Source organism: Phymastichus coffea, unplaced genomic scaffold (assembly GCF_024137745.1).
Source record: "Phymastichus coffea isolate CEN01 unplaced genomic scaffold, Cenicafe_Pcof_1.1 PCOF00119, whole genome shotgun sequence".
NCBI lineage: Eukaryota > Metazoa > Arthropoda > Insecta > Hymenoptera > Eulophidae > Phymastichus > Phymastichus coffea.
In genome coordinates this window covers 487,201-503,579 of record NW_026706930.1, presented here as the reverse complement: position 1 = coordinate 503,579, position 16,379 = coordinate 487,201, and the positions used below count along the sequence as shown (strand labels likewise).

The window sequence follows — 16,379 nt, the reverse complement described above, 5'->3', positions numbered from 1 at the left end:
TGTCTGCGCATGTGAAAATATTTAAAAAATGTATGTGGTTATAATGTACGGAATGGAAAAACTTGAAAGAGTTTTTATTTTTCTTGTTCTGAATTACACTGTTACAATAAAAAGTATGAAAATACAAACGTACGTCTTGCAAATCTCGTATTATATATTTTTTTTAATCGGTACTCAATCAAATTGAGCAATGCCATTTTACGCCAAAACATTTTACGCCATCAGATAAGTTTCTTATATTATTTACAATTTCATGGAAATTATTTGCAATAAACCCCTTCGTCATTTTAAAAGAAAACATCGTTATCTTGATGGTGTGGGGTTTAAAATAATTTGCAATGTTTAGCAAATTTAGTAAAACTTATGAACTTGTATTTAAATATAAACTGAATTTATCGTGCATTAACATTAATAGCTCAACTCGTAAAGTATTAATGAACTTTGTACAAAATAAAATGGTGAAAAATAGAAATTCAAAGTAAAATTCAACCATCAGTGTGAATTATTTAGTATGGTAAAATCACAAACCTACTTTAAAAACTTTATGATTTCATCCTTTCAGACTCATCGCTTCTCAATCGCTTTACAAACTATTATAGTATAAAAGTATTATGAAAAAGAAAAAAAAGTCAATCAGTTGTCGCGGTCCCATCTCCACACGGTGGCATCGTCACAGACGCATAACAGCACCGAGCCGTCTCTACTTAAGCTAGTCTGTCTGATTGGTGCGATGCATTTGGGATGTTGCAGAGAAAAACATCTGGCCTGATTTGGCTCATTAACGTCAAGATCCCAAACGTAGGTACGACCAACCTGATTGCCTAAAGCCATGGTTTTCTGCCAGAAGTCCATAGAAAATCGAATGAACCAGATGTCGCACTCCTTAAAGTCGAAACGATGCAACACAGTGGCACTCGTCTCATTGTTCCTGAGCTGAGTATCCTCGAGTCGTCCAGGTTTCCAGCAGACAATAGAGTTCTCACAACTCTTACTGAGTATGAAATCGCCAAACCATTTGACGCAGTCGACGTAGTTGCGATGCACGTCGCGCGTCGTAAAGTCGGGAAAATGTTGTAGCACCGACTCGAAGGGTCTTCCTGTACGTGATGGACAGCCATGGTACGATTGGTTGATGGCTTCTTGCATACCATTTTTTCCCAGCGACCATAGTTTGAGTGCGTGATCCATGCCGCATGAAATTATACGGTCACCTTTCATGTCGAAATCCACGCTAAGCACCTCGTCGCGGTGACCTTCCACTCCACCGAATATCGCAATACAAACATCTGATTTAATATTCCATAAGCGGAGTGCGTGGTCCTTCGAAGCAGATAGCAAAATGTTTAGGTCTACAGGATGGATTTTTAACTCGTTGATAGCGTGTCCGTGACCGATGTAGTGTTTAATGCACGTCATCGTTACTGGACTGATTACCCGAATAACACCACGAGATCCCGCTACAGCCAGAATTGGCTTACCAAAGTCGTCGTATGACCATGCACAAGTGTAAAAGTTCTCCTCTGTGTCTGGATCTGCATAGCACTGTCTTAGTCTTATTCCACCACCTTCTGGACACTCGTATATACTCACTCTATTGCTCCCAACTGTCGCAAATACCATGGGCTCTCCTTCCTTGAGATGGTGATTAAATTGTACGCCAAATAAGGGTTGTCCATGATCTTCTTTAATACTACAGCAGAATCTATACAGAGATTTATCTGTATTTATCTTGGCTTTCGACGTTTTACTCCTGCGACGACCTTTTCTTCTGAAACGTGCTGACCTAGTTGGAGTGTCACTGCGGTGAGTGCCAGCTGTTGAGTTGCTACCAATGCTACACTCAGTTTCATCACTATCATTTTCACTATCCTCTTGGCTAGAGGCATATATGAAAGATTTTGTAGAATGCCTTTTCATTGTTAAATACTTTTTGAGTAGTTTTATTTCTTTATTAATTATCAATTATTTAGTCAATACTTTTTCAAATAGCAGTTAACATGTTTAAATCTGGTACTCCACTATGTATACCCATCAAAGCTTCCGATAAATATAGAATTCTCTTGCCTAAGTTTTCAAGACCTTGAGGACTCTGAAAATCAGAATATTAACTTGTTTTAGTTTACATATAAAAAACATTTTATAGTATAACTAAATATCAATCATTTTATTCCTAAATGTGAGTTTAATAGTTTTTCAAATATCTTAATAATAAATTATTATTAAAAAAAAGTTTAGAAAATTAAAAAAAAATTTTCTATAAATTAATACTCACATAAACATTGGCTGACAACAGTCGGAGACAATATTTTTCTCGTAGTCTATCTGCTGAGTGGCACATCAATCCCATAGTATTTGGCAAACCATAACAATTGACGAGACATATACGTCCAGATATAATAAAAAATTCATCAAGAAGATTAATGTTTTTCTCTACCTGTAACAAGTATTTCCACAATATAACCTAAACATTCAAAACTGCTGAACAAGCTGATTTTATCGTTGACGTATTATTAAAAAATTATTAAAAGAAAAACTCTTACCTCATTCACAGAATGATTAATTCTACCGTCAAATGCAAATATAACAAAATCCACGTGCAAATCCGGTTTGACACGGATAATGTCAGCAATTGATTCGCACTTGTGTATTGTGATCCGATAATTCCTATCTCTAATTGTATTCTGAATCACAGCGAAAACTTTATCGCAAAGGTCTCCCGTGGCAACAATCTATAAACAAATATATTAAACTTTTCAAGTAATATTCGACCCTGTAAAATTTTTGTAACTGCTTACTTACAAGATAAGTAATCACGGAGTCGACATTCCATGCGCCACAACTCCTCAAGATTCCGGCCATTATTTGAAGAGGATCTGGCGTATAGCACGGACCACACGCATCAGCAACGTTGCAGCCAGCGTTGCAGTTAATATCATATGCGCCATTCGAAAAAAAAACAAAAGCGGCAACAATGCCCGCGAGGTAAAATATCTATTGCGGAAAATAGCGAATAAATGTGTGTACTTGTAATGTGATACTGATGGATGATATTGTCAAAACTGTCAACAGTGTTATGAATGATAAATAAATTCTGTATATATTATTTATAATTATGTTTGCTTGTATTAGCAAAATATTATACTGTGACAGTGTAATACGTTATATATAAATAAATACTTTTAAATTACCAAATAATCAGATTATTATTGTATATGTAAGTAAAAATTAATAAATAAAAAAAAGAAAACCAAAAGTATAACATACACTATAATTTAAAGAAATATATTTTTTTGTTCTTTTTTTATAATATCTGCAAATGTCATAAATTCGTATTATGCAAATTGCAAATAACGATTTTTACATGATTTTACATATACTTTGTTCTTACATTTTTTACACGTATAGCGGATGACTAATTCCCTTGCTATAATACTATATATAATTTATTATCAACCAGATGTATTCATGTACTTGAACATGAAAAAGCTACAACTTAAATTTTTATTTCTTTAGTTTTTGTTTGACTGATATATTATTCATTATGGCTCTATCATCTTTTGGAAATTGGATGTTTGAAAAGAAATTAGGATCTGGAGGATTTGGACAAGTTGAGTTATGGAAAGAAAAAAATACAAACAAACGAATAGGTTTGCTTATCAATGTCATATATTAGTATTTATTGTATTGCAACAATATTGATATTAGGTATATGATATTTAGCTATAAAAAAATGTATTTTACCAACCAACAAAATGCCACAAAAACAAATAGAACGGTGGCAGGAAGAAATTAAGCATTTGAAAATTCTGAACCATATAAATATTGTTAAATGGGCACCATTACCTAGAGAAATACATTTTGATGGACCAATATTATGTATGGAATATTGTAATGGTGGAGATTTACGTAAGGTAGTACAAAAAACGATTTACAAGAGATCATCTTCTGTTTTTTAAATGAATATTTAGAACTAATAATATACTTTTAACAATAAGATTCTGAGGAAACCGAAAAACTCTTGTGGTTTATTACAAACTGAAGTTTTATCTGTTATGAAAGATATTTCTTCTGCCATATGTTTCTTGCACTCGCAGCAAATAACACATCGTGATATCAAACCAGAAAATATTGTGCTCCATAAACCGCAAAATGGAATGGTAAAATATCCTTCATATCAATTATTTTAAATCATCATATTGATTTAACATAAACTTATTAATTTTCAGACAATATATAAATTGATAGATCTTGGTTATGCAAAAAACATTGGGAATGTGACAGTGACTGCATCATTAGTTGGAACATTCAGTTATGTTGCTCCTGAACTATTTAAAACAAATAGATATACATCTTCAGTAGATTATTGGAGTTTAGGAATTTTATTTTTTGAAGTTTTAACTGGCTGTAAACCTTTTATGCCTTATACAGAAAATCTAGCTAAATGGTACAAGAAATCGGATTATAGTTTTTATTTTTGATCTTTTGATATTTGAGAATGTATTTTTTATTTATCTTTTTAGGGTTCAATGTATACTAACAAAGAAGTATGAAGAGATATGTGCTAAAGAAATAGATGAAAAAATTGAATTCTACAATTATATTATACATCCTACAGACTTATCTAAGTAAGAAATCTATACTTTCCACTTATTTTCATTTGCATGTGATTATTTTTTAATTTTTTTAGAAACATTTTGGTTGATCTAGTTGAGTGGTTCCAAATTGCTTTACAATCAGATCCAAAGAAAAGAGGTAAAAGCAAATCTTCAGGTGAACTTGTCATATTTAGTATGTTAAAACAAATCTTCCCATGGAGAGTGAGTATCTAAAAAACATATTATTGAGATATTTTTAATATTAATAAAAAATGATAGACATTTTTTATGTTTAATAGACAATTAGGATATTTTTTGTATGTTCGTATCAAATAGATGATTACAATATAAAAAAAAATACAACACTCTTAGACATACAAAAATGGATAGAAACCAAATTCTCTATACGTTTATATCAACAAGAAATTGTGACCACTTCTGGAAAAGTACTCAATGAAATAGAAAATACCGCAAAAATTTTAATAAAGGACATTCCGGATTCATTTTTATATGTATTTGAAAAAAACTGTTTCAAAGTTCCACAACTTGATGATAATGTAAGACTCCCTGAAATTCTTGATACTTTGTTAGTGTGCCCAAAAGAAATCAAAGAACATTCACAATTGAGACAGTGTTTTGCTGCAATTATATATGTCATGAGACAAGATGTTTTTCTATTTGAACAGTACATTTATGCATTGGGTATAAAACTGTGAGTAGACTTTATTGCAGATCTACTTGTTATGCTTATAGTTTTATTATTTGCAAATATTTATTTCATAATTATAGGGATATAATAAAGAATAAATTGTATACTCTTCAAAATAATGTCCAACAAAGATTACCAAAAATAGAATTATTATTGAAAGAAATTCAAAAGACTTTAAAATCATATGAATGCAATGCTTTAAAAATTCGTTGGAAAGACGTAAATGATTTATATATTAAAGTAAAAACAATTCATTCTACAGTCATCAATATAAATGCTGTGCGACAGCGTTTAGAAAATGAAGTTTCAAATGCATTTGATAGTGAGAAATTAGTACAAAATCTGCAAATCTTCACTGCGCCGTAAGATGATTCTGACAAGCGTATTTTAATTTATTTTATACAAGCTAACATATCTTTCAAACATAGTACAAGTAAGAACAATATATTTTTTTAGGTATGAAAAGTTTTTAGACATGTTTAAAATATTTGACAAAGAAAATCCATATCGTTCTGATGAAATAATTGATAAAGTTAATGAGTTGTCATTGGTATTAAGTGACTTTGTTGAACAAAAAATAGAGCAATTTGAAAGCCCCTATATGGATTTATTAGTCAAGTAAGTATAATTAAAGTATAAATTTAAGATTTTTTAATTTCCAAAATTTAATTATTTTTTCATTATTTTAGACAGCTGATGAACTTTGAAATAAAGTTGAATCAATTTGCAGAGGGTATCAAATCAAGTATAGAACTGATACCATATTATGAAGCAAAGTTAATAGAATTCAGTAATTTTAAGAATCAAACTACTGTTGGAAATGTTAATCCAATGATTCCCTCTGATTTAAACGAATTAAATATGAATGTATTAATAAATGATGACTATGAAATCAAAGAAAATATTGTTTTACGTGCCATGTATGCTCGATTTATTATTAATAGTTGAGAGACCATACTTTTTATGAAAATTTAAATAACTTTTCTACGTTACAGGTTGAATGAACAACTTAAAAAGAGTTTGCAGCAGCTTCACATGGATTCAAATTAATGAATATTTTATTTCTCGTGTTCTTTTTTGAAGTTAGCTTTATAAAGCATAACGAATAACTATAAGAAGCTTTGAAAAAATCCCTATTTTGGAATAAAAGAGATGTAACTTATACTGTATCATTATAACTTATTGTTACTCTATTCTCCCTGTTTACAAGTTGCTAAAAAATAAAATGCGTGTAAAAGTTTTATTAAGACATTATGTAATGAAGAATTATTTTTGTTATATTTTTAAATATGCTCAAGAATTTGCGAAAAGTTATACTAATCATATTTTTTTTATTAAAGCTTTAATAAAACTTACAGTTTTAATTATTTCGCCTAGGAACATAATGTCTCACTCCCCATTTTATGTTTGCATGTTTATCAGTTTTCACGAAAGAATAAACTGGACCATTGAAACCAGCATTAACGAGCCGTTTCTTCCAATCTTGACCATATGCTATATCAAAATGAATGTTATAAAAAATTAAAATTGAAGAATATTTTGTTAAGACCAAATAAAAAATTACATTTTGATAAAACCATGCATGCAATATAAAATACAAAAATTATTAAACTACTTATTTTCATATTGACTTCAAAAAGTTTAGTATACAATGAAAGGTGTTATTGCGAGTGTTGTAAATTAGAAACTGTTAGCTTTTACGATCTGTAGCCTCGCAAAAGAGCAAGAATCGTTTCGGATGAGTAGTTTCAGAGTATAATTGATTTTAGCTACTTTCACTTCTTTGTCACTTTTTTCTGATGTAATATAACAGTAAAATCGCTTTTTTAAATTGAATAGCCAATAAAATAGTAATTTGCTCATCGTTTAAGAACTTCTTCAGCATCGATTTTAGATAATTGCAACCAGTTACGACAAAATTATAGACTATAAAAGGCAAAGGAAAGAAACGTAATAAAAGCAATATAAAAATCAAGTATTTTAAAAGGGGTACTAGAAAAAAATTTATTTTCAGTTTAATCAGTATCAGATATTGTACACTTAATATATAGACAATTCCATTTTTATTAAAAAGTTGTGTACGCATGCTCTCAAAATATTAATAATCAATTAACAGTGTTAAAATAAATATTGTACTCTCTTATAATACGTATTCTGATGCTCCCTTTTAGTTGAAAAATTCGACATATTGCGCTAATCCCCTACTACAATATTTTTTGCACACATCAACTATGCACTCTAAATTTTTTCCACATAAAACATCCGTCCAGTATTTAACATTTTCACACTCAACTCCTACATCTTTTTACTGATTTATTATATCTTTTTAAAGACGCATCAATTCACGGAGATCGCGAAAAAAATCGCTTTGCTTGTGCATTTTTTTAGAAGCACACTCTAAAGAGTTTATTTATTCATTGTCACTAATATCTTCATCAGTCGTAAACTCGGAATGTTCATCAGCGGCATCCACATCCTCTGCTTCCTCCTCATCAGACATTTCCCACTGTGGGTGTTCAGTTGGAACAACTGGAGCTTCTTCCACATTAAGCTGTTTAGAATAAAAATCGTCTTTTCAATATCCAAGTGTACAACTTTTATATTAATTGACTTTTTCTTTTCTTATTATTACTTTCTTTTTCAAATCTACTTTATTACTTGCTATGCGCATGAAAATTGACTATATATTGAACTTCATGTGAAATTCATAAAGGATTTTGAGTACTAATTTTTGACAACAGTAAAATTATCAATATAAATCTGCTCTAAAATAATACTTTTACTATTAATTTTTTACGTCTTGGTATAATGTAAAAAATTCATAAATTATTGAAGTTTAGAAATCTAAATATTCTAGCTCAGCGTGGAACGCATTATTAATGTAATAATATTTTTAATGAATTTAAATATCTATTATTTTCATTCTTGATTTGGAGTATAATAAAAAAAAATCATATGTAAAAGTTAAAAAGTAAATTGAAATGTAACATCACCTTGAGATCGTACATTTGGTCGAAACCCATATACGAGTCGCTTCTCAGGCAGACGGTAAATGTATATAAATTTGGCCAAAGAGGTGCAGTAAATCGCAACTGGAATTCTTCGGTGTCAACAAGGGAAGTAACATGAACCGGTGCAGTAAGCAGTGTCATGCTCTTACGGTCGCAGATGTACACCCACCAGTACTCGTACTTGACCGCTGGGAAGTATGGGCAATGCACTTGGTGCGACTGATTCGTTCGTCCTTCCAGAACCCGATCGCGTTTCAATAAACGCTGCTGGAACTTACTCCATTCAACATCATCATCCTCGTTTACCTCCGATTGTTTGCGCTGCTTGTCACCGCTCTTCTTAGCTACGTCCGCCGAGCTATCTTCGTCGTCACTGCTATCACTCTTATCAGCATCACTTTCACTTTCGTCCGTGCCTGAAATCAATATTTGAGAAAAGTTTGAAGTTGAACACTTTATTAATTGATTCGTCACAGTTATTTGTTTATACCTTTATCTTTGTTCTTCTCCTCTTTATCATCTTTTTTTTCCTTTTTAGGTTTCGGCGACGAATTGGTTGGTTGACTAGATATGCCGTTCTCAGTTGTACTCTGAATAACAGCAGTTTTAGAAGCTGGCGCTGGCTTTTTGTTCGGCCCTTTTTTACTGTGCGACTTCTTCGGTGCTGCTTTTCGTTGTTTCATCCACGCTGGCTTCTTGGTTGCTGCTTGATTTTGCTCCTCCATTTCTTCGGTGACGCCATCCTCACCATCGTTTGCTACAGTGCAATCCTTTTTCATCGCATTTATGGTTTCGTCGCCAAATCTCGTAGACATGTCCTTACGATCCAACGTCACCGTTACTGTAACGATTGCTCCGGCTGTGAAAACGTTGGAGTTTTCGTCGTCGATAACTAAAATAAAACAAAAAGATAAAAGAAAAGAAAAACAAAAAAATAAACTATAATTTAAAAATAGTTGTGGTTTTTTGGAAATGTCAATGAAATCAACAATTTCCATACCTTCTGATCTCACTTTAAATTCAACGTAAGGCATATTTCCTAACACTTTCATTACGTCGTCAAACTCTTCGTCGGATAAACCACGCAAGATTGACCTTCGATCATCGCGTTTGAGTTGAGCAAACTCTTGAAGAGTTTTCACCTATTAAGTACATAACCAGAATTAAATTTAAGCATAACAAATAATAATTAATGTTACGAAATCCATACCTTCTTAGCTCTAAAATGCTTTAGATGATCTTCAGTAATATGAGGTAGTTGTAAAAGGGGGTTTCTAAATTCCCAACAGGCCTGTACAATCATAGGACTCAATTTCATACAGTTCTCTATAGTAGTAATTGTTGGCAGAACGTCAACTGAAATTTGAATAGATATTTAACATAAAGCTGACTCATTGGACGAGTTTTTTTCTAAAGCTTTTCTACCTTGTCTAGCATAGGCTAATACAATCAAATGATTCACACAAGAAATCATTTCTTGAATTAAGTAAGGGCATTTTTTAATAATATATTGCCTATCTTTATCTAATGTTTCAAGATTTAATGGAATCCGTGATAAATGAGCATGTATGAGAGCTCTGGCTCTTATGGAGTACATAAAACATAGAGGAATTTCTCTATTTTTTTCTCCCAAATTCGATAATTGTTTAATTAGCTGAAAAAAGATATTTTGATAAAAAAAATCCATTTTTTTTAATTTTCAATTTTCAATAATAATAAAATTTACGGCAGGTATCTCTTCATTATCAGTTATCCTTTCGACTATTTCTGGATTATGATTTTTTTCAAACTCAAGAGATGCTCCAAGAATCATAATTATTCTTTTTAATGTCACTGTAGGCATAGAATTGAAAAAACCATAGTAAACTTTTGTAGTAGCTAACAGAACCTAAAAAATTAATGATAAATTAATAATATTGTATATTGTAAAATACAAATCATTCTTTAATTGCTTTACCTGGTCACCTGTATATCGTAAACTTTTGTACCACCATGTTCCAACAACAGTTGGCAAGGCAATCATAAATACTAGTGCATATGCTCCTAAAACCCACATTGAGTTTTCTTTTTCAACAATCCATGATGGCAATGCAATACCAAAACCCATAGCTCCTGGTCCATCAGGATTTCCATATTTCTCCCAGTTTGACATTGCTTCCTTGTCAGTCAGCGCTTGATAGGCTTTCGTTAATTTCATAAATGCTTTCTCATCACCAGTCTCTTTATCAGGATGGAGAATTAAAGAAAGTTGTCTATAAGCTTTCTTAATTGAGGCTGCAGAAGCACCCTAAAATACAGATGAACAAGAATTATAGCTGAAAATTATTTGAAACCTTTCATAGCAGTGTAATATTAGAAAATGAAAATAACTGATTGAAAATAAATAACAAAAATATATAATATTTTATACTCACAGGTGCAACACCTAATATTTCATATGGATCAAAGTTGGCCATTTCGTAATCAAATTGTGAAACTTTGTAGGCAATTAAGGCAAGTACTACCCATCCAGAAATAATACAAACTTTTCTAAAAAGTGAATAACACTTTGGATTACAAATATTCAATGTATTTGAAGACAAAAAAGTTGATTACTAATAATATAGTACAACATACTTGAAGAAAGCTTTAGTTTCCTTCCAAGGATCACTTTTTTGAAGAATGACTTTTTTTCTTTTACATCCATTGCAGTAGCACTCTTTTTCTGCTAAAGTCGGATCTATAACATGAAATTAGAATTGACTATCAATTCAGTATTAAATAGTTCTCAATAAAAATGTAATGTTTATGCTGTTAACATAATTTTGTATGCCCAGTCAGCTGTTTAATACTTAGCAACACATACACATGTACCACTCATGCTAAATGATAAACGAACGTATAACAATTAAGAAAATTTATGACAGAAAGTTGATTCATAAGAGTGCAATAACGGATAAACTCAAAATTATAAACAAAATCGCTAACCTGGCTTAGGGCAACGTGGCCACAGGTAAAAAGTGCTGGGCACAAGGACCAGTGCCAAAAAAGACAATAGAAAGTAGAAAAATGTTCCTCCGCTCTCGTCATATTGAAATTTTTGACCGCTCATCTCTCATAAAATAGTGGCGATTTGGCCAGCTGAGCGATATTCTGTCAATTAAGTACGACTCATTAATTGTCACTTGAAATTCCGCCAGTTTTGTAGACAACGAGCTTTTTTGCCACTCCGTTATTTTTTGAGGTTACAAACAGCCAAGATTGCCAACTCAGCGTCGAATTTTCCGTTATATTGCGGCGTTTCAAAAGCATATAATATACGGCACGCATAATATTAAACGTGAACAAGCTACGTATCTCGTCCGTAAATTCCGGAAAGAATTTCTTACATGTTGAAGATTGCACTTGATGTTAAAACTCATATTCATGTCCCGTTTACTATAGGTATTTTCATAATATTTAAATATCCATTTAAACTTGAAAATAATCTATATATTTTATTTTCTAGACAGATTGTAATATTATTTATCAATGCAATATGTAATTAATTCATTTTTTTTTAATTTTTTAAATTAAAATAAACTGAAAATTAAATTAAAAAAAATTGTTTTCGGGAAAACTCATAGTTTCTTTATTATAATTATAAATTTCTCTAGAAAATCATAATAAAGTATATCAAGATATCAAGTGAACACTTTTTTTATGGATATAAAAATAATAACACAATGGTTCAACAAACTGAATTTGTAATACTTTTGTTCCCTTACAAAATTATTTTGGCGCGAACTACGGGTAGTACGTGGTTAATTTCACACACAGATGACAAATTTCCGTTATACTATACATATACATATATATATATACTAATCAAGCATTTATTAACAGTACAAAATATGTACTAGCGTTTACTTCATTGTGTATATACTATATAAATGTTATATGCATCTTATTTTTCTGTATGATAGCATAGTAAGTTCAGCGAGCTACTTGGTTGCCTGGTTAGCCATTGTTGGCGCGTCTTGATTAGTTTTGGATGCAGTTGCCGCATTTGTTTTTCGTGGAAAAGTGAAAGTGTCAAGATAAATTAATTGGTTTTTCTCGTTGAAATTCAACAAATACATATTTGCTTGTCTAATTTTATTAAATATTTTAACGTAGTCATTTACAAAATGGACTTCTTAGAGTACAACGACATAACCGCGGAGGTTAAAGGTGCTATGGTAAGTTTTGACTTTCATTTTCAATAAAAACTATTTTATTTCTAATTTAGCATTGCACAAACGTAAAATTAATAACTTAATTTTTCAAAATAATCATTGTCAAATTTGAAATGTTCTATAAAACTTTTGAAAAAAATGTTCAAGTTCTGTGTATTTATAATTATATTAAAGTGTTTTATTGAGATCCCATTAAAATAAATAAATTTTCTTTATAGGCACCTGGAAGGCTGAAGTTGACCGATCAGCACTTAATATTCAAGAATCAAAAGACAGGTAAGGTTGAACAAATTCCGTCATCTGAAATGGAAATGGTAAATTTTCAGAAGTTTGTTGGATCATGGGGCATCAGAATATTCTTGAAGAATGGTATGTTACACAGATTTCGTGGCTTCAGAGAAGGGGTAAGTATATTATTACTAAGCATGCTGAAGGTCAGTTAAATTTTACGTAAATAACTTTTAGGATCAGGAAAAAATTGCCAAGTTTTTTAAATCCAATTATAACAAAGATATGCTAGAGAAGGAATTAAGTTTGAAAGGTTGGAACTGGGGTACAGCAAAGTTCTATGGTTCAGTTCTAAGTTTTGATGTTGGTCATCACACAGCCTTTGAAATCCCACTTTACAACGTATCTTCATGTACAACAGGAAAGAACGAGGTTACACTTGAATTTCATCAGGTAATATTCAATATACTTTTTGCATGTAAACTTATTTTCAGTTTTCATATTTTTTGCAATAATAAATTTAATATTTGTTTACATTTGTTTTAATTGCTGATTTTTTTTTAAGAGTGATGATGCCCCTGTGAGTCTCATGGAAATGAGATTTCATATTCCAACAACTGACACTAGTGAAACAGATCCAGTTGATCAATTCCACAAAGAAGTTATGGATAAAGCTTCTGTTATCAATATTAGTGGTGATGCTATAGCTATTTTCAGGGAAATACAATGTCTTACACCTCGGTAAATATTTTTTTTAAATCTAATTGAATATGATGTAATTATTGTTTTAAAATTTTGTAGTGGTCGCTATGATGTCAAAATTTTCCAGTCCTTCTTCCAGCTTCATGGTAAAACTTTTGACTACAAAATACCTATCACAACAGTTATTCGATTGTTTGTTCTGCCACATAAGGATAGTAGGCAAACTTTCTTTGTGGTAAGTAATCATAAAATAAATATTATAAATTATTATACAAGTTTGATGAATTTCTTCATAAACTTGATTTCTCTTACAGGTCAGCTTAGATCCACCCATTAAACAGGGTCAAACTCGTTATCAATTTTTAGTTTTACTCTTCAGTAATGAGGAAGAAACATCTCTTGAATTGCCTTTTACTGAGTAAGTATAAATTTGACAAAGTTTAATATACTTATTTTCATATTTTATCTATAGTAAAAAAATTTTCATCATTAAAGGGAAGAATTAAAGGATAAGTATGAAGATAAGTTAACAAAAGAGCTCAAAGGTCCTACCTTTGAAGTATTTGGGAAAATCATGAAAACTATTATTAATAGGAAAATTACTGGTCCGGGGCATTTTGTTGGGTTAGTATATATTTTCTTATTTATTTCAATCATTTATAGATTACCTAAAGTTTATAATTTATATATTTTGCAGTCACTCAAATTCACCTGCGATTGGCTGTTCATATAAGGCAGCGGCGGGTTACCTCTATCCGTTAGAAAGAGGATTCATTTATGTTCATAAACCACCTATCCATATTCGTTTTGAAGAAATAAGCTCAGTTAATTTTGCCAGAGGTGGAGGTTCAACTAGATCATTTGATTTCGAAATTGAATTGAAAAATGGCACACAACACACATTTAGTAGTATTGAAAAAGAAGAGTATGGAAAGCTGTTTGACTTTATCAATAATAAGAAACTTCATGTCAAGAATAGAGGTAAAGGGGTAAGTATTATAGAAAAAAATTTCTTTAATGGAAATGTTAGAGCTCTCATAAATTGGTTTCATTGCATAATTTCAGGACAAACTGTCTTACAAAGATGACTTTGGAGACAGTGATCAAGAAGAAGAACCCGATGCATACTTGGCGCGTGTTAAAGCTGAAGCTAAAGAGAGGGATGAAGATGATGATGATGACGATGATGATGAGTCGACGGATGAGGACTTCAAACCTACTGCAGTAAGTATTGCTTTAAAATTTATATGAAGTTGAGAAACTTTTATTTCATAAACAAATAACATATGCAAATAGGAAGAAAGCGATGTTGCTGAAGAGTATGATAGCAATCCTAATGATACCTCGGACAGTGATGCTGATTCAGATGCAGGATCGGATGATAGTTCTAAGAAAGGGAAGAAAGAAAAGAAAGAAAAGAAAAAATCAAAGTCTGCTAAAACAGTAGTAAGTCATCAAAACATTCGTTGTGTTCTGTTTTAAATTTTTTAGAAACTAATATGTATTTCTTTTTTTGTCTAGTCTGAAAAGCCTCGAAAACCACGCATATCAAAAAAGGAAAAAGACGAAAACAAACCAAAAAGGGGCCAAACCGCTTATATGTACTTTTTAAACAGTGTAAGAGAAGAAATCAAAGCTAAGAATCCAGGAATAAAAGTCACTGAAGTTTCACAAAAAGGTGGTGAAATGTGGAAAGAGTTGAAAGACAAATCTAAGTTTGAAAAGATGGCTGCAGAAGACAAAGAAAGATACGCAAGAGAAATGAAGGAATATAAAGCTTCCGGTCAAAGCTCAAAAGTATCTAAAGAAAAGAAAAAGTCAGAAAAGAAAACTAGTACCAAGAAGGATACCAAAAAAGAGTCTCCTAGTAAAGCAATGGCTGGAGGAGTATTCAAAAGCAAAGAATACATAAGTGATGTTGACAGCAGTAGTAATGACGGTAGCTCTAAAAGTGTATGTCTTGTGAAATATTATTACTTTTTTTACTCTCTTGCATGTAGTATCTAATCATTGCTTTCATTGCAGAAACCACAAAAACGCAAACATTCCTCGAGCGAAGCTGATAGTGACAAAAGCGAAAAAGAAGACAAGAAGACCGTAAGTATTTTATAACTGTTTGTCATTGTATCGACTCAAAACTAAATAGAAGTTATTCTAGTTGATTGTTCTTTATTTCACATAATCATTTTTCAACAATATTTTTAACGATATCGTTAATTAATTCAACTTACGGTTTCTATTTTTTTTTTTTAGGATAAGAAACCCGTGAAAAATACAAAGAGCAAAAAAGAGTCTGAATCTGAAGTCAGTGACGCAGCGTCTGAGGAAGACGAAAGTGCACAATCAAGTGAAATCGATAGCGATTAAGAATTTGGCTAATACTCGATCAATCGCAAAACTGTTTTTCGTGATACAGTGTCAGTGTTGTATAAATAAAAGTTACTCTAAGCTGCATTAACAACTGTTCAAGTATTTTTATGATTACGTATTTTTATCAAGACATTCATTACGTTTTCTGCAACTCATTTTTACAATGGTAGTTTATTCTTTAATAAACATATGATGGTTCAATAAAATTATTGTATTTAGTCATTTTCTTTCTACAAAAGAAACAGTTTTTACATTTATAGTACATTTCCTACTTGAGACAACACATGAAAAAATATCCACAATCAAGTTACTTCAAGAACACAAAATAAAATAGCACATACATAAACTATTCTCATCTCACAACTAAACAATTGTTGTGATACAATAATCTTAGTAAGTTTATACATCAACACTAGAAGTTGAAAGTAGTTCAGTGGAATTCTTGTAGTGATTAAATTGAGGCAGAGTAATAGAACATATTGTTTGAGCAGAGCAAGGAATACATATTACATACTGTAGCCATTTACTGAATTGACTAGACTGTTGCCAGTGTCAGCTTTGTGGTACT

The 16,379-nt window shown here is 31.3% G+C and overlaps 5 protein-coding genes across 5 annotated transcripts; 2 read left to right on the top strand and 3 right to left on the bottom strand.

The window, feature by feature from the left end:
* Nucleotides 1-621: 621 nt before the first annotated feature.
* On the bottom strand, nucleotides 622-1,917 carry LOC131671099 (polycomb protein EED-like). The gene has a single exon (XM_058947289.1). The coding sequence runs from the start codon at nucleotides 1,915-1,917 to the stop codon at nucleotides 634-636; it is 1,284 nt and encodes a 427-aa protein (XP_058803272.1). The 3' UTR covers nucleotides 622-633.
* Nucleotides 1,918-1,951: 34 nt separating this feature from the next.
* LOC131671100 (uncharacterized) lies at nucleotides 1,952-2,994 on the bottom strand. The gene is made up of 4 exons (XM_058947290.1): nucleotides 2,800-2,994; nucleotides 2,541-2,729; nucleotides 2,273-2,434; nucleotides 1,952-2,089 (listed from the first exon to the last, which is right to left on the bottom strand). The coding sequence occupies exons 1-4, from the start codon at nucleotides 2,857-2,859 to the stop codon at nucleotides 1,982-1,984; spliced, it is 519 nt and encodes a 172-aa protein (XP_058803273.1). The 5' UTR covers nucleotides 2,860-2,994; the 3' UTR covers nucleotides 1,952-1,981.
* A 114-nt stretch (nucleotides 2,995-3,108) lies between these two features.
* On the top strand, nucleotides 3,109-6,653 carry LOC131671097 (inhibitor of nuclear factor kappa-B kinase subunit alpha). The gene is made up of 12 exons (XM_058947279.1): nucleotides 3,109-3,214; nucleotides 3,514-3,647; nucleotides 3,721-3,911; nucleotides 3,996-4,157; nucleotides 4,227-4,444; nucleotides 4,521-4,625; nucleotides 4,688-4,817; nucleotides 4,895-5,307; nucleotides 5,385-5,666; nucleotides 5,761-5,922; nucleotides 5,994-6,224; nucleotides 6,300-6,653. Exons 2-12 carry the CDS (start codon nucleotides 3,542-3,544, stop codon nucleotides 6,352-6,354), a joined length of 2,055 nt encoding a protein of 684 aa, XP_058803262.1. The 5' UTR covers nucleotides 3,109-3,214; nucleotides 3,514-3,541; the 3' UTR covers nucleotides 6,355-6,653.
* A 643-nt stretch (nucleotides 6,654-7,296) lies between these two features.
* On the bottom strand, nucleotides 7,297-11,665 carry LOC131671118 (translocation protein SEC63 homolog). Its single transcript, XM_058947319.1, has 11 exons — nucleotides 11,283-11,665; nucleotides 10,932-11,034; nucleotides 10,730-10,844; nucleotides 10,273-10,602; nucleotides 10,042-10,203; nucleotides 9,741-9,969; nucleotides 9,526-9,671; nucleotides 9,316-9,457; nucleotides 8,806-9,207; nucleotides 8,298-8,731; nucleotides 7,297-7,855 (listed from the first exon to the last, which is right to left on the bottom strand). Exons 1-11 carry the CDS (start codon nucleotides 11,404-11,406, stop codon nucleotides 7,715-7,717), a joined length of 2,328 nt encoding a protein of 775 aa, XP_058803302.1. The 5' UTR covers nucleotides 11,407-11,665; the 3' UTR covers nucleotides 7,297-7,714.
* Nucleotides 11,666-12,190: 525 nt separating this feature from the next.
* On the top strand, nucleotides 12,191-16,352 carry LOC131671087 (FACT complex subunit Ssrp1). Its single transcript, XM_058947248.1, has 13 exons — nucleotides 12,191-12,514; nucleotides 12,730-12,915; nucleotides 12,977-13,192; nucleotides 13,305-13,480; nucleotides 13,541-13,676; nucleotides 13,756-13,859; nucleotides 13,937-14,065; nucleotides 14,139-14,430; nucleotides 14,507-14,665; nucleotides 14,738-14,887; nucleotides 14,963-15,394; nucleotides 15,467-15,538; nucleotides 15,695-16,352. The coding sequence occupies exons 1-13, from the start codon at nucleotides 12,464-12,466 to the stop codon at nucleotides 15,806-15,808; spliced, it is 2,217 nt and encodes a 738-aa protein (XP_058803231.1). The 5' UTR covers nucleotides 12,191-12,463; the 3' UTR covers nucleotides 15,809-16,352.
* Nucleotides 16,353-16,379: the final 27 nt, after the last annotated feature.